The sequence below is a fragment of the Thermobia domestica genome, chromosome 7, assembly GCF_964235325.1.
Source record: "Thermobia domestica chromosome 7, izTheDome1.hap1.1, whole genome shotgun sequence".
Taxonomy (NCBI): Eukaryota; Metazoa; Arthropoda; class Insecta; order Zygentoma; family Lepismatidae; genus Thermobia; species Thermobia domestica.
The window spans coordinates 123,272,374-123,294,837 of NC_137460.1; the positions used below are offsets into that span (position 1 = coordinate 123,272,374).

Sequence of the window (22,464 nt, forward strand, 5' to 3'; positions counted from 1 at the left end):
ACATGTACGGCAGAGTGGAAACATCAATCTATCATTTGATTTATAAGGGAGGACAGGATGAAACAGTTGTTTTGGAGGCAAAATACTGAGCTTAACTAATCCTTCTACTTCTTCAATGGTGGGAATATTTGAATCTCCAGGCAGATAGATAGTAGGATGACGAATTGGAAACTTCTTAGTCTTAGAGATAAAAGGATAAAGGGAAATAACATCTTTGTATTTTATGGTCTCTCCTTCAGATTCTTCTGCTTTATGATACAAACGTATGGCATTCACACGTCCTCCATAAAAAGCGTCACGAGGTTTTAATGGTGTTTTCTTTGTATACGGATGATTACTAACATACTTCTTCATCTCTTCATTTCCTGCCAATTGTTTTTTAAATTCACAACCCCATATTTCATGCACTTCACAGCCAAAATCTTTTAATTTTTGGATTTTCTTCTTTGTTGCTTCATATCGAAATTCCATGGTATCTGTAGCATTGTTATAGATGGGTTTATCTCTGTCGTTAGGGTAGCAGTAGATACAACCATGTGTGAAATCGCCTTCATACTCCCAGACGTGTATTTTTCCTGTGTTGGGATCTGTCCATACACCATCTACTTTCATTGATGCTATTCGTTTTTCCTTACTACGTGCAGCATTGGTAATTTGGATGTTTCTGGTTTTTTCTTCCCAAGCTATCCATTGTACTGCTTCAACTGATTGTACATCTCTCCATCGATATCCGTTCTTTGGTATGATACCAATTGTATTTTCCTTTAAGAAATTTCTACGATATACCAAATTACATGCACTGGCAATTGTAATACATTCAAGTAAGGGATTGACATTAGTTTCAGATTCAAATGTATTCATAAATGAAATACAGGCTTGACGTAATACCTCGACATCCTGTACACAATACTTGATGAGTTCTTCTTTCATTTTAAAGGTGTCGTTTTGATGTTCGGTATACCATTGGAGAAACTTGCGTCTTTCGTCTACTTTCATAGTATCTGCTCCATAATATTTAATGTCTGGAAGCGGCCCTTCATAGGTTTGGTTCTCACGTCGATTAAAGAAGTGTGGGAAATATCCTTTGCACGATTGAAGTCCAAATGCACCACTTAATTTACTTAAGGGCATAGGAAGAAAGCTTAGTGAATCGATGAAGGTTACGTTTCCTATTTTAAGAGAGAGAATTTTTGCTCCATTCATGATTACTTCTGGAGTCCAATTCATCTTCTCAACCATGGTCTTAATGATGAAATGTGCGTCATATCCCTTTGAGTTATGGGCAACACAGGTTACTGATTTAATGTTTGGTCGACGTTGTTGCAGATGTTTTAGAAAATCTTCTATTACATTTTCTCCGTCAAAAATATTTTCTCGCTTTCCACAAATGACACAATCATTCTTGATGTTGTTATCTTCATAACACTGGTAACATACATGTTGACTAACCAAGACATTAGGTATGTGTTCATATATGTTTGCGTCCTCATCTTCTATTTTCGTATCTTGTGTGCATTCAATATCATAAAACAGAATCATAGCTTTCTTCTCCATGATGATTTTTTCATTGGCTTTTTTCGATTTTCTTCTTTCATTCACTTTCATGTAACATTCATGATTGGGTGGTACTATAGCATAGCAAATGTTGCAATAAGTTTCTCCACATACGTGAGAACCTTTCTCTTTTACTACATAAATTTTCAAACACTGGTCACAACATTTCACAATGGAACATAAAGGCTTTCCATTTTGATACGGCGCTGACTTGTGATAGTCATAGCATGACTGTCCATAAAATTCTCGATTACAATCATTGCAAGTAATATGGATATCTTTAAAGTCACATGGTGGCTTCTGATGACAACGAAAACATACAGCTGTACAATGTTTCAAATGTGCATGCTTGTTTTCATATTTCTTATGACAACTTTCACAATAATAACTACAGCTAAAACATGCTGTCAAGCTTTCAATGACGTTGTAGTGGTTATCTATAAACAGTAAATTTAAAGCAGTTCTCTCGTTATCACTTGGTGGTGCTTCAAACATAACATCACTTCCTGAAAAACCCCTATACACTGTGATTTTATAATCCTTTAAATATTCCTGAAATTTACGAATTTCAGGAATTCCACCACCATGACTAAGATCTACATCAGCAGATTCACATAGGTCTTCTGCTTCTTTTTCAATTATATATTTATATTGATTTACATATCTTCTGTATTCAGCTTGATTTCTTCCCTTGTATTTTTTCAGTCCTATGGCAACTACGATTGCATGTGCTAAACACCTTGTACCTTTATTCTTAATTGTAACAATACCACGTTTTGCCTTTACGTATTCTTCAGTATTCATAATATGTTGTTTCAAAGGACCTTGTCCTCTTGGCATACGTACATGATGAAAATTCACGATGCAATCTTCATTTATAAGAAAAGCCGCATTACTTTGAAGTACTTTCTCATAACTTATCCATAGAACTTCTGCTGAAAGATTTCTTGCTTCTCTGAATGACAACCAAAAAGGGCGGTGTCCTTCTCTCTCATTTGTAATTGTTATTCCTACGTAATCATGCTGGTCCACATTACGTAGCAAATAATCTATTAGTGCCCGTAGACTTGCTTCAATTGCCGTAAAAGGGTTTTCATCTGCACGCACGGGGGCTAGACGGAATCGTAGCATTCTACCCTCCATATTGTATCTTCTGTATTGTCTTCTTCGTTCTTCTATTATATGAAATCTATTGTGTCCATCATTACGGTTGTTATTTCCGAATCCTACTTGTATATTTGAATTTCGTTGTGCTTGAAATACGGCTAGCAATTCGTCCATTCTTTTTTCTATGTCGTCTAAATCGACTTCCATTTCTTCGTGTTCTGCACTAGCCTCTGCTAATATTTCCATAATTGAGGGATATATTACTTCTTCTTCTTCTTTTCTGGGATCGGGAAACAAATTGTTAATCCAATTTTCTAGTTCATTCGTGTAAAACTTATCATCTTCTTCTTCTATCTTCATCTCTTCCTTATTGTAATCCTCTCCTATTATTTGGGAAAACGTGAGATTTAGCAGCTCTTCTTCTTCATTTCTCCTTTCTTCGACGTCTTCTTCTGTTCCTTCTTGTAACCACTTTATAATTTCTTTAATACGGCCTGATGCTTCTTCTGTTATCGTTCTATTGCTAGCACTGTTCAATATTTGTAATAGTTCTTCTTCATCATATTCTTCTTCTTTTTCTACTGGAATTTGAATTTCAATAGTTTCTCTTTCTTCTTCTTCTTCTGTTGCTGCTTCTTCTATTCTTTCTTCTATTTTCATTTGTTCTTCTCCGGCTTCTTCTTCTTGCATTTTTTCATGATGATCTATTTCCATTTCTTCTTTTGCGTCTTCTTCTTCTTCTTCTTCTTCTTCTTCTTCTTCTATCCCGATTATGGCATTTATTTCACTTAAAAGAACTTGCGTTTCGTTATTTACGCCCACTACCTCTTCTTCTTCTTCTTCTTCAATGTCATTAATGAAGACCGTAATCTCCTTCAGTAAATCTTGCGTACTCTCTTTTGCCATTTTTCTTCCTCAGATGTATATATACGTAATGCAATATATGTAAATGGTATATGAATATGATATATAATAGGATATATAAATCTTATTTAAATGGAATATATATACGAGGGCTATCCAGAAAGTAGATTACGTTTTGGAATAAAAAATCAACAAAGTATAGGAAACAAATTTTATTATATACAGATGAAAGCCACACACAAATACTACTTTTCGACATAGTCACCATTCAAATTAAGGCATTTATCGTAGCGATGTACGAGCTTGGAAATTCCTTCGTCGAAAAATTCGGCCGCCTGCGACTTCAACCACTTCGTTACCTCTTCTTGCAGCTGTTCGTCGTCATCAAAACGCTGCATAGCCAGCCACTTCTTCATTGCTGGGAATAGGTGGAAGTCGCTCGGTGCCAGGTCGGGACTGTACGGCGGATGAGGAAACAACTCCCACTGAAAAGATTCAAGAACTTCACGCGTGACATTTGCCGTGTGGGGCCGGGCGTTGTCGTGAATCAACAAGATCTTAGAGCTCAACATTCCTCTGCGCTTGTTTTGAATTGCTCTTCTGAGGTTTTGCAGAGTTTGGCAATACCTTTGAGCGTTTATTGTAGTGCCTCTTTCCAGGAAGTCCACCAAAATCACACCTTTTCTGTCCCAAAAAACAGTCGCCATCATCTTCCTTGCCGACATTGTTTGCATGCATTTCTTGGGTTTTTGGGGAGAACCTGTGTGCCCCCACTGCATTGATTGCAATTTCGTTTCACAGTTCACGTGTTTCACCCATGTTTCGTCACCAGTAACGATGCGATCGAGTAAAGAGTCACCATCCTTATTGTAGGCGTCCAAAAAGTGCAACGCTGCAGCCATTCGCTGATTTTTGTGGTCCTCTGTCAAGATTTTTGGAATCCATCTTGCACAAAACTTGTGGTAACCAAGCTTTTCGCTGATGATTTCGTGCAACAAACTTCGCGAAATTTGTGGAAAACTCAAAGAAAGTTCCGTTATTGTGAACTTTCGATTTTCACGGACTTTAACATCGACTTTTTCGACAAGTTCGGCAGTCACTTTGCTGGGTCTCCCACTTCGATCTTCGTCGTGAACATTGGTTCGGCCATTTTTAAATCTTATGACCCACTGTCGCACTCCACCTTCAGTGATAATGTTGTCCCCATACACTTCACACAGCTGCCGATAGATTTCTATCGGTTTACAGTTTTTTGCTGTCAGAAACCTTATTACTGCACGCACCTCGCAGCTCGCGGGATTTTCAATTAACGCAGACATTTCAAACCGTCACAGTATCTTAACGGAGCACAGCACGAACCTCTCACTAGCACGGCTAGATGCCGACTGAGCTGCGCAACGCTCTGACCCCAAGATGGCCGCGCTAGCCCCGCCCCTAGCGGACACAGACGAAAACGTAATCTACTTTCTGGATAGCCCTCGTATGTATATAAATATTTTGAAAGGGTATATAAGCGTTAAAAGAATATACGAGTAAGTAAAATGTGATATATATAAGTAATTAAAAAGGAATAATAATAATAATATCAACGGGAATAGGGAAAAGGATTACACTTATCTTTATTTGTATGCAACCTAAAATAAAAAAGAAATGAATTTTGTTACTTATAAATCAATATATATTAGATATATAAATATATACTATATAAGACAGAACTTTATGATGGCAATGAAATAATCTCTCATCATACCTTTTAAATATTTTTAACTTTTCTTCCTATTCCATGGGATGAAGAGTGAAACAAATGTATGCTCACAATCTCTTTCAAATGTATTGACTAATGAAGATATGTAGATTACACGGTCTTTTATACTTATTCTGTTTTAGAATTTTATCGTTAATTTTAGTGAACGCGAAATCCATATTTCCTCCTCCTCCTCTCTACACTTCTTTCTTTTATACTGTCATTAATTTTAGCGACCACAAATTCAATGCTATCTTCTTTACAACTTAACGAAAAGATGCTATTGACTTTCCCCGGAAAACCGTTCCTACATGTGTCTTATTCATATGCTCCCCTTAACGTGTGAATGAGGGATGGAAGACATTTTAAACTAAAAGATTTCATCTCTTTTTCTTACGTGATACAGCGTTCATCTTTAGTGCACGGGAAGTCACAAATTGGAATCCTGTCACGATATGGAATCAACACTAGGAAAACTATGGAATCCATACTAATATTGTTTATTTTATATTATTTTTTACGTGTAAGAATACCACCCCCCGGGAGCCCACAACTTTTTACCCCTTAGATGTCATGTTACTGATTTCAAAGTGTCTTTATTGAATACAACACCTTCGAAAACTATAGAATCGATACTAATGTTGTTTATTTTACGTGTATGAATATCACCCCCCGGGAGCTCAACACTTTTTACCCCTTAGATGTCACGTTACTGATTTCAAAGTGTCTTTATTGAATACAACATCTTCGAAAACTATGGAATCGAAACTAATACTGTTTATTTTAAATTATTTTTACGTGTATGAATATCATCCCCCGTGAGCTCATCACTTTTTTACCCCTTAGATGTCATGCTACTATTTTCAAAGTGTCTTTATTGAATACAACACCTTCGAAAACTATGGAATCGGTACTAATATTGTTTATTTTAAAATATTTTACGTGTATGAATATTACCCCCTAGGGAGACCCCATGAGCTCACCACTTTTTTTTTTTACCCCTTAGATGTCATGTTACTATTTTCAAAGTGTCTTTATTGAATACAGCACCTTCGAAAACTATGGAATCGGTACTAATATTGTTTATTTTAAAATATTTTACGTGTATGAATATTACCCCCAGGGAGCCCCTCGACAAGTGAACTTTATGTTACATAATATTATTACATGAGTACTGTACTTTGATCTAAGGGGACTCGGTGAATCAGTGGTAAAGCGTTCACTTGTGATGCGATAGGGGACCTTGGTGATTTAGTGTCCACGTCTCATATAGCCTCGCTGCTGAAAGGGACGCTATGACAATATAGATGAAAGTATTTTACAAGTACTTATTGTCTTTTCGAGTGCAAAATAATACGCGTTCAATACTACACAGAGGCTTGTAGTGTTTGAACCCCGTCGCCCAAAGCTTGGACCTCTCCCAACAAAAAATTTCTTAATGCACGCCTGTGTACATAGCTAGTATACGAATTCTATGACGGGAATCTGAGCATTTTAGAAGAAATTGATGATAATAATAGGGAATATTTTAACTACTTTCGTCCTTTTAAAGTAATATCACATACAGCTTAGACTATAATATGGAGAAAACTGTATAAAGTTCAACTTCCTAGATCAACTTAAAGAAATGGAGAAATGTTCTCTTATTTGAGAATAGACAATTGTTTTAACTTGAAGATTTGTGCCCCCATGTTGAAATCGTGGGGTTCTGTGGATCAGTGGTAAAGCGTTCACCTCCGGTGATTGGGGTCTCTGGTTCAATCCTAACTTTCGTCGTGTGAACTTTGTGGTGCATATAGCCTCGCTGCTGAACGGAACGTTAAACTCAAAAATCAATCAACATCATATGACATAGGTAACGACATCCGAGATGAATAAGCAACACTAGTTTTGTAAAGTTTTAGATCTCAAACACTGTTTTAATATTACCTAAAACACACACACACACATACATATCTTCGCTTCGTGTTGTCTGAAACCATGACCTAAGATAATGTTGACGCGACAGCTGGAGAACAACATTGAAATACAAAACATGTTCTGTTATCTTATTTTTCTGATCTTTGCAAGTAGACATTGCAGATACAGAAACTCTCTCTCAGTTCGTTGACTTGTGTATGTGTATTTAACGTTAGATTTCACTCTTATTAACATTAGAAAATTATGAAATTAACTTCAGTGCCTCAGTGGTAGAGTGTTCACCTCTGGTGCATGAGGTCCCGTGTTCAAATCACGTCTTTTTTTTTTCTATATACTTGTCATTAATTTTAGCGACCACAAATTCCCTGCTTCCTTTACAACTTAACGAAAAGATGCTATTGACTGTCCCCGGAAAACCGTCCTCATCATTTCATTTTACGTTCCAGAGGGCACGGTGGCTCAGTGGTAGAGCGTTCACCTCAAGTGCTTGGGTCCCTGATTCGATCCCAGTTCGTGCCCTATGAACTTTGTGGTGGACAAACATCATATGCGTGGATTTCCCTTCGGAGTTCATCAGTTTCCTTCCACTTTCTTCATTACATCATTTCATTCATTTTTTCATTATCACCTCACCTTCATTAGCCTAGTAGACGTAACCGTAGGACGTAAAACTCGATGGACAAACACCGTGTACGTGAATTTAATGCAACATTTCATTCATTCATTTCTCATTACCATCGTCCCGGCTGGAGCTCATGTGATTCGGATTCCACGTTAATCAGTAGGTCCACGTCTCATATAGCCTCGCAGCTGAAAGGGACGCTAAACTAAAATCAACTCAACTCATCAACTCATCATCACCGTCTGCATTAGCATAGCCGACATAACTGTAAGACGTAAAACTTAGTGGTTCAGATTCCACGATAATCAGTAGGTCCACGTCTCATATAGCCTTGCTGTTGAAAGGGACGCTGAACTAAAATCAACTCAACTCATCACCATCGCCTCCATTAGCATAACCGACATAGAAAGACAGACAGACCTTGTTGGCTTTATTCTTGGACGTAAATCTCTTCATTGTTTAAAAGATTTCATTTACAAACAGAAAGACAGACGTATACATCATATTATCAAAATTAAAATACCAAGTCTACAGACACTTCTTGCGACAATTGCAATGCGAACCAGAAAACATTCAAGAATTCCATCTTATCATTTTTCTTAGAAGCATCATAGAAGTTCGCTTATGTGTTTTTAACTAGGGCAGTCTTGTTATCTCGTTGTAGTACGTATCATCAAAACATTTGACAATGGCATCTTATCTGTTGTTCTTGAAACTAAACCATTTTAAGATGAAGTTCAATGTACTAACAAAACAGAGGAAGAAAGAGACTAACAAAACAGACATTCACATATGTGTCTGTGTGTTTTTTTTTAAATGTTAGAACATGAACGGAACTTTGAATAAATACACTTGTTCTTTCAACTGCCTTTGTAACTAAATGAAGAAAGAACATATATATATATATATTTTACTTACCTATTTTAATAAGAACGAGCGGTATCACAAAACACACATACACTTCAGTTTTAGGTTGAAAACACAATCAATTGATAGGATTTAATCCTAAGAACTTAAAGCACAAAACACTCACTACAATTTAAGCTGAAAACACAATCAATTGGTAGGTTTCAATCGTGGTAACTGAAAGGACTCTGATGAAGATCCGGTAGACGTTCAAGAGTCTTTGCGGGAGGGGGGCGGGGCTTGGGAATTCAAATTAGCTAACCAATACAAGGCGACTAGAAAAGGCGTGTTTTTTCATGAACCTATAGCTGATGGTAACCCTAAAAGGCATGTTTCATCTTGTTTCTAGCAACATGATGTTCTCAAAGGCTATGAACATAACAACTAAACAGGAAGTGATATCGATTTACTTAGCATAGCAGATATCATCCTGTGAATATTCATATAACACACTTCACACCCTACGTTTTAAACAATATGATATGCTATGAGAAGTTTCCATTATTAGAATTTGCTCAATCAATGGAATCCATTCGCAGGAGGTGTGGGGGAAAGGAGTGTATAGGTATGTGTTTCGTTATGAGACTTATATCTGGTTTCATGTCTCACGTCTTTAAAAAATTGTGAAATACAATATTTACCTTAGCAACTAAGCCAATTTCGTGAGAGGCTTTGATCATTTGACTATCACGTCTTCTACAGACACTTTGTGGGAATAGGGCCAAGGGGCTAATCAACATGATTTTGCATGAGTATGTGTTTCGTTATGAGACTCATATAGTGTGTCTCATCTCACGCTTTTAAAAAAATCATGACATATAATCTTTACCTTAGCAACTAAGACCAATTTCATACAATCTCCTGAGAAGCTTCGATCATTTGAATATCATGCTTTCAGTTCATATTCTCCAGACATCTCGTGGGAATAGGACCAAGGGGCTTAATCGCTTATGCTCTTTGAAGACAAAAATCAATCATTCAATCGACTGGGAAGCTTCTATCATGATAACTGATAGGACTCTGATCCGTCCACCAGTATGAGCATCCAAGACTATGAAGGCCAAGAGCATCTAGCTATTCAATACATAACGAAAAGCAAAAATCAATCAATCAATTGGAAAACTTCGATCATGATAACTGATAGGACTTTCAATTGGGGAGCTTCGATCATGATAACTTCTGTGCTATCCGTAAAAGGCTATGAACATAGCAACTAAAGGCTTGTCGAAACTTGCCTCCCAATTCCAGGGGCTATGAACCTAGCAACTAAAGAGGAGTAGGGGTTACGGAGGTTCAAATAAACCAAAATTTTCCCACGCGTTTCTGTGTTAGCTGTAAAAGGCTATGAACATAGCAACTAAAGGCTTGTCGAAACTTGACTCCGACATATTCGGCTTTCCAGGAGAAGCAGGGGTGGCGGGGGTTCAAATAACTAAACAATATAAGATGAGGAGACGAAAAAAAGGCATGTTTTATCTTGTTTTTTACATCTGGTAGGCGTCCAAGACTATGAGCATAGCAACACACTGGTTTACAACGATTTAAGCCCCATTGGAACGTTCCCACGGCCAAAATTTTCCCACGCTTATGAAGGCCCTCTATTCTACTGGCGCCCAGAGGCATACGTAACATATTGAGAAGCTGTCTCCCGGCTTTTATCTCATTTACATGTCCGTCAAACACTAACCGAATTTCGTGCTGGTGACCGGAAATGCACGATCCATACAAATTGTTCCACTTACGGACTGCACTATATAGGCCTACTTGACAATGATTTTGTTCTTTTAAAAATTAAATGTATTGCCTTATATCTTTGGAGAAAAAATATATTTACAGCCTTTCCGACGTTTATATTTTTCAAAACATTTTGAAAAGTTCAGATCAACTCGGTCTGCCTGTTAAAGCCGCCTCTGGTGGAAAACTCATCTCAAGAATAGATAACTGAAATGCAGTAAGGTCATGCGACTAATGTCATAAACTCAAAACAGGCTGTGCTGCTCATACAACCGTGCATAGTGCGTTGTTGAACAGGATCGTATGAAAGTGCGCTATGTTAAACACACAATTTCGAGTGATTTTTCTTTACGACGTCACAGCAATTTTGCACAGTAAGGCGCAAAAAAACTATCTGTATGTTAGCCAGGAATGGCGAGAAAGCTCTCTAGTATCCGTTGGTTGATCAAGCTTCATTCTAATCACAAAGGATTCCGGAATGAGCCCCGTGGGCACAAACCAACATCATGTTCGGATGAACTCATCAGGAATACCGTGAAAGCAGACTTCTGGAAATGTGTTCCAATCATTGCAAACGAGTTAAGCATACACCATACTACTGTCATTTGGGACCTCCGTGTAGTCTTTAATGTGAAAATGTCGGACTTAAGGGGATAACATAAGTTGGTACCGGTCAAGAAGAGTTGAAGTTTTGATTGCGCAGTTTTCTGTCTATAACGAATAACTGGTAAGGTTTCCTACATCGGATTGTTACTTTATTTGGGAAATTAATCTTCTTTAATAATGATGGGCTCCTAGGCAACATCCAGAACAATTTCTTAAACCATCTCCCCACCCATAAAAATATTACTTCTGGCATGGTGATCTATAGTGTAAGAATCCACTATTCATTTCTGAACTGATGTGAAACCATCAATGACAATTGTATTCCCTGAGTTTTCTCCAACTGAATATCACCTTCTCCACCACGTTATTCACACCTTGGGAGGGAACAACTTTGTTGATGATAATTATCGAATGTGCGGTTAAGGTCTTCTTCGTGTCAGGGGTCTAGATTCCTTTCGCCACGAAATCTAATTGTTGGCTAATCGATGACAAAAAGTTCGTACTTGCAGACGATGCTATTTTGATCAACCACCTCGTGTAATTTTAATTCTTGGCGCAGTGAAGTTACGAAATTTGGGTAGATGTTTCATTTTGACTAACCTAATTTTTGGATCAAAAGATCCAATATATATCAATCGAACATTTTCTTGTAGACCTTATATCAGGAGAACTACATATAGTGTAATCAAACCCAAACTATTACTTAACTCAGTATATGTGCTTATTCCGAAGATAAATCAAAATTTCGTTTTAGGGACAGTTCAACAAGATTGTGTCCCTGGCATAAAGAAACTAATTATTAGCTAAGATGGCAATCGTTTGATCCATATTTTGAATCATTTCTAAAATTCTTGTTTATTAATATTTTCTAAAAATAAAATGAGATACTTTATAAGATGACACATATCTTTCTGAATTTAAACATACATGGTGCTTTTTAGTTAATAAAATTATTTTTTTATTTTCTATTTATGCGTTTAAGTAAATTGCTTTCTGAGGTGCATTCAACATGCAATTGTTCTTAGTTCTGATACAGGAAAGAGTTTCTTGCATTGTATTCTTTCAATGACTTTTTCAATGTTCGTCATTAATGAAACTTGAAACTGTTTAGGCTAAATTTAGCTGTTATAGTAAAGCAAGATTGACGCATGTGGTAAAAACTACTTGAAGGTAATTGTTATTGAAGTTTTAGCAACATTTTGAATAATTGTATTTCTTGGATTTCTGATCTTAAGAACAGATGTCGTTATAAAATTATACTCGTATATTATCGTAACCTTATATCTATTTGTTCTTAGGACAAACAACATTTGTTTTAAAAACATATGAATTTTAACATCCTATATTTTACTTTCTTAGATACCAGGTTGACGGAATTGTCTTTGGTATGAATCGATTTCCACAACGGAGATTAGTGCGTGACGTTGTGTTTGGAGACTTGGAAATTATGGGTAAGAAGTATAAGCAAATAAAAATGTTCCTTTTTGAGTGAATATTAACATCTCTGTTACTTGCACAAATATTTGTGTAGAACAACTACAACAATTCAACAAGAATATAAAGATCTTATTTTCATTTATGATACCATGCTTTCTTTTTGAGGTTTAATAATTGACTTCATTGTTCAGAATTATGTTAGTTATGCAAAAAGAGTGAATTCGCCCAGGACTTCAAACATATTACGTTATTTCTTAGAAGCACGTAATAACTTCTCAAAACATTACAGGTGGTGTCTTTGAGGTTTACCAACGAGACCCAATGCTTCGTAATAAAAATGTTCTAGAAGTAAGAAGGTTAATTTAAGCATCTAATGAAAGATAACTACCGTATGATTTCTTAGATTTACATGAATTTTGTTGAGTATTTTCTTTGTGGCTGCCTAACTGTGACTCTTAATGTGATATTGACTTGCGAATAACGAGTCATGTCACAACAATTTCAAGAAAAAGTATACTATATTATAGTATTAAAGTATAGAATTTTCATGCGTTACGTATAGGAAAACAACGTCGTAATGATTAAATAAAATAGTTATATTATTTCTCATTGAAATCGGTACTTCGTGATTTGTATTAAGTGTCACCTAATTTATTATTTTTAAATGCTTTTTCTCCACCACATGTTAGATTTAATCATGAAATTAGCAGTCAAAACAGCATAAAAAGAAGTGTTTATTATAATAATATAACTTTTTTAAAGTTTGAAGTTCTATACCTTTTAACGATATTGTCCAGTTGAGATATTATCGCCTTGCTGTGCATTATTTGTTCGATAGATAGATGCGAATCAAGTATCTGTAAAATGATCCTCGTCCTTTACTTACAATCCAAGTGATCACAACTCTTTTCCAACAAGTATGTATTTCGCAATTAGGAAATAATGAAAATGTATTGAATCTAGATTCCAGGCACAATTTTGCGAACAACTACCGGGCATATAAAACTTATAGAGTTCGAATTTCGAGGGTTCTGTTCAGACAAAATCCCTACAACAAGTTCATATAGCTGAAGCGAATGATTTTAGATGGACTCTGCGGACACCACGATCTTAATAGTATATCTACTCTCTGTTAGAAAAAGGGTATTTCTTATATAATTACATCGTTTAACACCTCCCCTCATTGCATTGATTTATAGTTTCAATTCATACCTGTATTCAATAACTGTATTCCACTACATATCTTGTACTAAATTCCATATCTACATTTTGAAATAATCGATGTGCAGTATTCCCTGTATTAGATAATAAACAAAAGCTTCCATTATAGAAGACCAAAACTCAAACTAATGTCAGATGTCTGTAAGTTATGTAAAACTCAATTCGATGAATATTACTTAAAGTTTCTTTCATTTATAAATTTGCTAACATATAAATATTTTTCAATATTATCTCTTTATATGTTTGGCGTATTGCTCCCTCGAATACACCTGTACAGTCAAACATTATATACGTATAGATTAAATGCCTGCACAGTGTTGTTACATGTAGCCACCATTCTTACTATAGCTCTCGAAACCCAATAGTAACCAATTTAAATCTTGCAACATATGAAGGGAAAAGTGTCAGTAATGGAGTACTACTTTTTCAATCTTCTCTAAACAACTAGGAGACGACAAAAGAAAGAAGACTATACAATATAAAGCAGTTTATGTTTTGGCTTCGCTATCCCCTACAACAATAGACAGAGTGTGCTATTGAGCGAGAATTTAAACATGCCGAGTATAACCGAAGCGCCTGCCACCGAAGTTTCACACCCTTGACCACCTTCGTCGCGTATATCGGTAAATCCTTCTTAAAACTTTCTGCAGCACTCACACAGAAAACATTTTTTTAAATAATTTTTCCGGGGTAATTTTTGCTTATCTGATTATAAATTGCGACTGTTTTATTTCTTCATGTGGTAGAAGTCAAATTACATTGCAAAGTACGCATTTGGCAGAGGCTTTGTTTGCTATCGACATTTTCTCACCATCGCAAGGTCACAGTGGTTGAACTTGAAAATCTCTCTATTGGAATGGGGATGGATAATGAGTAGTGAACAGTTTTGTCGTACCCTCGTTTCATCATGTCACGTGTATTTTCTCTGGTCAGTTAACAGAATTTAAAAAAAAAAGCTCTCGCGCCTTGCAAAGCTATTCATAGTCAAATATTATTTATAGTCTAGATACGGAATAAAGGACGTTACTTCTCAATATTGTGTCATAATATTTATAAATAGAATGACAATACTTTTATCTTACAGTATCGTTTGGCAGTTCAGGTAGCCTTATTTTCGGAGGAAGTCTGGTGGCGTGTGTAGAAGTAATTTACTTATGTCTTCAAGAAATGGTTCGAAACATCATACAATTTTGTAAATCGAGATTTCGGAGAAAGATTATACCTGCACTAAGAAAAGAGAGACTATGTTATCATGAAAGATTGCAAAGGCAACAAAGGTATATCGTGATTAAGGTTGGCAGAAATTGGATAGATAATCAGAACAAAGAAAGGTTAGTATCTATAAAATTAGGTAAACTATACTAAAGTTACTAGTAAACTCAAATGTAATATTGAACATTTTATTCTGTGTTTGAAGATTTACCAGTAAACCAATTGAATAACAAAATATAAAAGAAGAATTTGGTAACGTAAAGTAGAGTTTGTTTTTGTTTGTGTAGAGCCAATTTTTGTTTTACTAAACATTTTATTTTCTCGAGACTATCTATATTCCCATACATTTTTGCGAGATGAAAGTAGCTAAATTTGATATCGTAATAGTTTGTTAGCTTTCTCTCTAATTCTTAGTTAACAATAATAAAAAATAATTTTCTCCTGATTTCCCTTCTTGATTTGTGAATTAGTTTTCACTTTAGACTCTCCGTTTCTGCTATTCATAGCCCGCCTGGTCAATTGTAGCATCAAGACACTCTCCCGAAGTCTGACTCCGCAATATTTATTTATTTTCCTTTAATGTTGAATTTTGCTATGAATAGATTTCAGATTAGATTTAAAATCTATAGATTATGCTATGAATAGATTTAAATATTTGCTTTACAATATTTCTAAAAATTGTCCACGTATATTTAAAGCACAAACATTTTAAACAGTTCTAAGATTTTAGAACTTAGCCTAACCTAACTTACCCTGATTTAACTTAATCTATCCTAAACTGATCTTACCTACATTTTTAAAATTTTGTAATTTAGTGATTTTTTTCTAAACCAGATGAACGACCTACTTTCGGAATACTTGCAACAAATTTAACTAAGGGGTATTTTAGAGGACGGCTCTACCAAATTAAAAATTTACAGGTAGAATAGTGTATTCTTGTAAATGTACAAGGGAAATGTAGATTTGTTTTGCAATTCCAGTTGTTAAGTGACGGTTACACCCATAAATCCTGGTAGGTGTGTAAGCAAATCACATCGACGTCTTCTAACTCTAAGATTTGTTCTAGGCGCAATTCGCCACCTAGTTCCATCTTCAGCAATGTATAACTTATTTGCATTAGTTGTAAATTCGTCTTGGGCGGTAGTAGGTATACCCTCGAGCATTGCTCCTGTCTCATTAGTCTCAAGAACATGTTTATTAATAATAGTTAGTTCGCTGATTTCTTGTTCTGTATCTTGCATTGTACTTCAAGTGTCCTGATCTCCATATTTATGCTCATCAGCCGAATGTTCACTTTCAGAATTGTGATCGCTTTCTTCGACTACATCTACAACACTATAATCTGAATCTTCTATCTTACCTTCAAGTACACGAATATCCGTTCTTGTTCCCTTTTATTCATATTTGTGTAAACCCATTCGTTAAATTAACAAACTAATATAGAATGCAAGCTGAGGCTTACTCCTCAATATCGAAAATACTAAAGCGCACGCGCGGAGCAAAACTCCACAGTCGAAACTGTTTGCGCAGAGCAAACTGTTGATCAAATCCAGGCTAGCTGGAATGCACGGGATTGTAAAAGTGGTAGCTACACAGCAGATTACACTTGGCGGTGGCCTAGCAATTTAAAGAAACTAAAATTTCTTTAACCGCTGCGCGTGCTACGGCGGGTTAAAACAAGATAAATGGACTCCAGGCTGCAAGAGCCATAAATGGTATCTCTTGAATCCAATAATATTCCAAATGTATAAATGAAAACAATGTGCAGAACCTAACTACCTGTACATAATAAGAAATATTATTGATTTTGCTTTGAATATTCAATTTTACTTAATTAAATGCTCTTATATCAGTTAGTAACTTACATATTTGATTTTAGGATCTCTAAGTGTTACCCGCTTCGTGTATTCAAGAATGCAATTCTGGAATTTGTGAAATATTCATCATTGGATGCCGTTCAGCAGTTTATAAAATCACCGCATGCGATTCTTAGGTTAGTAATGTATTATACATATACATATAGTATGTAGTGACACACATATAATTTCATCAAAAGGGAAACTTCAAAATTCAAAATTCACATGATTTAAGAATTTTTGTATATATACCTCATGCCTTGTTCACTGTTTATATGTTGTTGTATATGTTTGTGTGCAAAACGCTCTTATGGCACTAGATGTTATATGGATAATTTAGTGTAGACTTTCTGTATATTCTGGATATGTATAATATGGATATATGGCAACGTACTCACTTAATCTTTTTAGTATAAATCACGAAATTTAAACAGATCTGTAGAAAAGTCAGGGGAAGACGTTATACCTGTGAACACTTTTAGAGTTTATAACGACTCTATAGAAAAGCGTCGTCAACCTGGTTCGTCTTGTAAAATATCAGTTACGAAACGATAATTACTTTTCTTTATGCAAAAATCAACTCAGATATTCAAAGATTATTAGTCTCACCTTTATTGCTTGATAAGTCTTAAATATTCTTTTTAAGACCGTAAAATACATAAATTTACTTGACTAGGTCAACACATAACATGTACATAGCCACAACTATCCCATAATAATCTCTTACATATATTAAAAACATTCTTCTTTTCTGTTAATTTAAAATGAACATTCTACTAAGTATATTACATATTTATGAGCACTTTTTGCCCACGGTACAGGTAAATATTATACAAACTAAAGTATTTCGTTATAGAAAATGTCGCCCGATAAAGGGACTGAATATAAAAGTCATGAGTAGGCTTGGCTTTTATATTCAAGAACCACTGGTCTGATTAGATTAATGTTCGTACATTACATATGTTCTTTATATTTTGATCACACCTCGTATATATCTTCATTATTTTTTTGTTAACCCTCATATATATAAAAAATATTAGTTATTATCATTCACATAAATACATTTACAATAAATCTTTGATTTCATTAATATTTCTCTTTTATTACATTATTATTTATTCTTTATCATTAAAAAAAAACATCGTCGCTTAGAAATATAATTAACGAGGGTGAAACACAAATTATCAAGATTACTAGTTTCGATCATTATTACAAACGATGATGTGACAAATAATATTTATTCTTTTCGGGCGCATTGTATAACAAATAAGTTAGATGTTGCAATTGTAATGTATACATAGTAGCACTAAGATGTCATAAATAAAGAAGAATTTCATTCAAGGTAGTTATTGAATAATGGATTTTATAGAAAGGATCTTATTCTTAACATAATCTTTGACAATTAAATTTTCAACACAAATCAATCTAATATAAATAATCTTTGCTTTTAATTAATTATAAATCGAATTATAATTCCTCATATTAACAAGAAAGAATAAAAATCATTTGAAAATTAATTTTCCAGTCTACCTAAAACTCTATTTAAGCATTTCAAGTATTTTTAAGAATCGTTTTCATTATTGATATTAACACAAACTTTAAAACGAAAATTCACAAGAATCTATAACCAACATGGGTTTAACCTAATTTCGTTAACGGTAATTATGTTACATTCGCACTGGCATATGAATCTAATAAAGTGCATTGTACCGCACAATCGTGGTTAGGTTCTACATTAGGTTGTACATGTCTTTCATCGTGATTTGAATTTGGATACGAAGTACCATCTCGTGAACAATGATTATGTCTATACATAGGATTGATAGCATCTCTAGGATTTCGACATGTATTTCTATTATTTTTGTGTCTACTTCGGTTGATTAGGTTAGGCGGATTCCTTACATAGCCTTGTCTATTTTGTTCATTTTGATTGCTAGAGTATACTCGTCTTAGGTTCGGTTCATTATTATTCACACTTCGGATATTCAAATTCCGAACAGGGACCAAATGATTTGAATTATTCTTATTTTTACCCATTCCTGATTGTGTTAGATTCATAGCATGGTATTGAGTTTCGTAGCATTGTACAAGCATTAATAAATGACTGAAACTCATACACTGTGTGGAAAATAAGATCTGCTGTAATTTAAATGGAAGCAAATTGCGAATCGATGCAATTATTCTTGATTCCGATTGCAAGGGATTAACAACCTTTAATTCATTATAGACATTTATAACAAACTCTACAATAGATTTGTGCAATCGAGGATTGAAATGTTGATTTCTAAGAGTGGCATCTCTGTTGGCCAGCAAAAAGTCATTTTCGTAATTCGCGATCAATGCCGCTTTAAATTCCTCATATGTACTAATGTGATCACGTATTGCCTTAAACCATAAGGAACAAGGTGGGAGTAATACATGGGGTATTAATTTCATGTATTGTGATCGGTCGATAGACATTATACTGCATTCGTCTTGGAACTTCTCTAAGAAAGAACTAGCATTTTCATTGCACTTACCACTAAATTTACTCATGGCTTTGATTTCGCTCATCTTGACACTTAACTTTACCTTTCTTTTCTCACTCCTTGTTCTTGTGGTGTGATTGTTCCGGTCTGTAGCGTGCTGTGTCATGATACCATTTATATTTCGTTCATCAGTGATCTTCGGACAATTTTCCTCTAATATAATATCCTCCTCAGATTCCGGCGAAGGCGTATTTATATCCGGTGATTGGGGAAACTCGAAGCGATCACTGCCCAGATTATTGCGATAAATGGTGTCTCTAGCCTGTAACGTTTTAATTTCTTCCTGCATAGTAGCCAACTGGATCTTTTGATGTTTAACGGAAGATTCTATTAACGTTAAATCCTTTTTTACAGCACAGATTTCATGATTTTGATGATCGTGCTTTTCTTGACACTCATCGGCTAACCTTTTTAACTTCTCTTCAAACTGCGAGGATATGTCGTTCATCACCTGGACGATTGTTTGTTTCGTATCGTCTGATTTCAGTTCTATCCGTTCTATTCGTTTACTTAATTCTTCATACTGCTTGCTAGCTTCGTTAAATTTCAGTTCTATCTTCTTTTCCATGGTCTGGTTAGCTTCATAGAACTTCTGTTCCATGGTCTGGTTAGCTTCATAGAACTTCTGTTCCATGGTCTGGTTAGCTTCATAGAACTTCTGTTCCATGTTTGTGTTAGATTCATTGAGCTTCTGTTCCATGGTTTGTTTTATCTCAGTCGTCATTTGCATAATTTGTCGCTGCACAGCTAACAAAAGTCGATCCTCAGATGACAAACTTGGTGTTGCACTAATTTCACCTGGATTACTGGTATTAGATTCCTGTTGCACTATTTCACTATCCATTTTTCTTTTGATGACCTTACCGCTTCGTAATACGGTTAAGTTCGTATTCATAAATGGTAATATCCAAGTAAATTCAGCCCTACTTTCCTTCTTCGGGAACTGAATTTTCAAAAATCCCGGGTTTGGTAAACCAAATTTTTATAACGACTCTATAGAAAAGCGTCGTCAACCTGGTTCGTCTTGTAAAATATCAGTTACGAAACGATAATTACTTTTCTTTATGCAAAAATCAACTCAGATATTCAAAGATTATTAGTCTCACCTTTATTGCTTGATAAGTCTTAAATATTCTTTTTAAGACCGTAAAATACATAAATTTACTTGACTAGGTCAACACATAACATGTACATAGCCACAACTATCCCATAATAATCTCTTACATATATTAAAAGCATTCTTCTTTTCTGTTAATTTAAAATGAACATTCTACTAAGTATATTACATATTTATGAGCACTTTTTGCCCACGGTACAGGTAAATATTATACAAACTAAAGTATTTCGTTATAAGTTTTCGAAATTGTGCTGCTAATATTCAGCACTTTTCCCCCAAGTTTTGTCGTATATTTAAAATGCCTTCGTTTTTCTACGAGATAGGATGATTTTTAAAGTTGTTACATAATTACAGTAGCTTTTATAGGATATAATAAGAACATATCCGTTTTGTTCACAGGTACATTATGGTCATGTACCATTGAATAGACCCTCTTGTACCTTTAAACAAAGTGATAATTACAACGTTTCCGTGGCAATAATATAAAAGAAGCCACAAATTTTACTAGTTATAAATTGCAATAAAAGGTTTAGCTATAAAAAGATCCAAAGAAGTGAAATCTTATAAATTAAATTAAAAATTGAAGAGAAGTTCTAACATAAACTTGTGAACAATAATGTTGAGCATATACAACATAACTTTATATGTTATACAATAAACGAATATTTAGAAACTACTTAAAATCATGATTAATAACTTTATATCCTAACCTAACCTATATAAAATATATAAACTGTTTTAACTACTTACATTGTGTAGCTTTAAACAGTATTATTTATCGTTGAAATGTACACGATGCATTAATGTTCATAGGTACAAGAGGGTCATCATTACGAAAAAAAGTTTTCCTCTAGCTTAAATATTGAACAGAAGTTAAATCTAAAAGCATTACTGTATTCACCAATGATTCTACCCCAAGTGTGGACAAATAAATATCACAAGTCGTGAATACCGGAGAGCAAAAAACTCAAAAGGTAACTACAAAAAAAATCTTCGTTTTGAGGGTGAAAAAAATTAAAAGGATCATTACTCGGAACAATACTCATTCAACAATAGCCAAACGCATTTGTAGTGCTTTTTTCCATTTACTCTTTCAAACGAATTTTAATCACTGCGCCTAGATAGCTCTGAATTCGAGAAAAGCACAAGTGTTCCAAGGTTTATTGTTTCAAAGGGACAACGCCTTCCCCTATAATTAATACAAAGATTTGTAGAAAAGACAGAAAGAAAATTATACGAGAAAATAGCAACTGACTCTGCACAGTTAGCTATAAGAGACAAACTTACAAACATTTTATACTGATTTGCGAGAATATGTACTTCAAATGAAAGCCTCTCTGAGCTGCTATGCTGATATGTCATATAAGAAAAGCATTAGCGCAGTCGTCAGCTTTAAGCTGTGTAATATGTTAGTTTACTTCTTTGATGAAATTGAGAAATTCGAGATCTCAAGTGTCGCTCAATTTAATTACTACTGTCACAAACATGTGTCTATCGAGTAGATTTTTATAGTTTATTCTTTCTCGCGTTACCGTACGGCGCAATAGCTCGTTCTCGTGATGAAGAAAGATTAAGGTTAGGGGAAGTGTCGGAAAGGGTGAAATCCCAGACAAGAATCTTCCACCTATACCGCGGTTCCAGCCTAATGCCATCTAGTCTTTTGACATCTGATCTGTTACATCCAGCTGGTTCATAAACAGATTGAATTTCAGCCGATGTGAATGCTCTATGGATAATTTCATTCACATTGAAATGTATTACATCCCTTCCGAAGCTACGTGAAAGACGGTGTAGACCACTCAGTTTGATTGTTGCACCCCATTCAGAACACCTGTGTGTTTTACACCTGCCTAACCCTAGGCCAAATGCAACTGTAAAGCGAAAACTTTAATTTGAAAGATGCAGTTCTAGGGTGTGTGATTTTAATGACTGTAGCGAAGGACGTGAAATTGGAGATGAGAGGGAGGAAAGTGTGCCTTTGCTCTCTTGACTACTTCTTGAAATAACACAGGTTGGTATAATTTGATGCTTGGGTT

General features: G+C 35.0%; 1 protein-coding gene across 1 annotated transcript in view; it reads left to right on the forward strand.

Annotated features, from left to right (window-relative positions):
* LOC145688936 (uncharacterized) overlaps positions 1-22,464 on the forward strand; it is a 355,842-nt gene that overhangs the window by 220,935 nt on the left and 112,443 nt on the right. Inside the window, exons 11-13 of the mRNA XM_081763102.1 lie at positions 12,417-12,508; positions 14,800-15,046; positions 16,807-16,920. Of these exons, the coding sequence (XP_081619228.1) occupies positions 12,417-12,508; positions 14,800-15,046; positions 16,807-16,920 (453 nt within the window). The remainder of the gene's footprint in view (positions 1-12,416; positions 12,509-14,799; positions 15,047-16,806; positions 16,921-22,464) is intronic.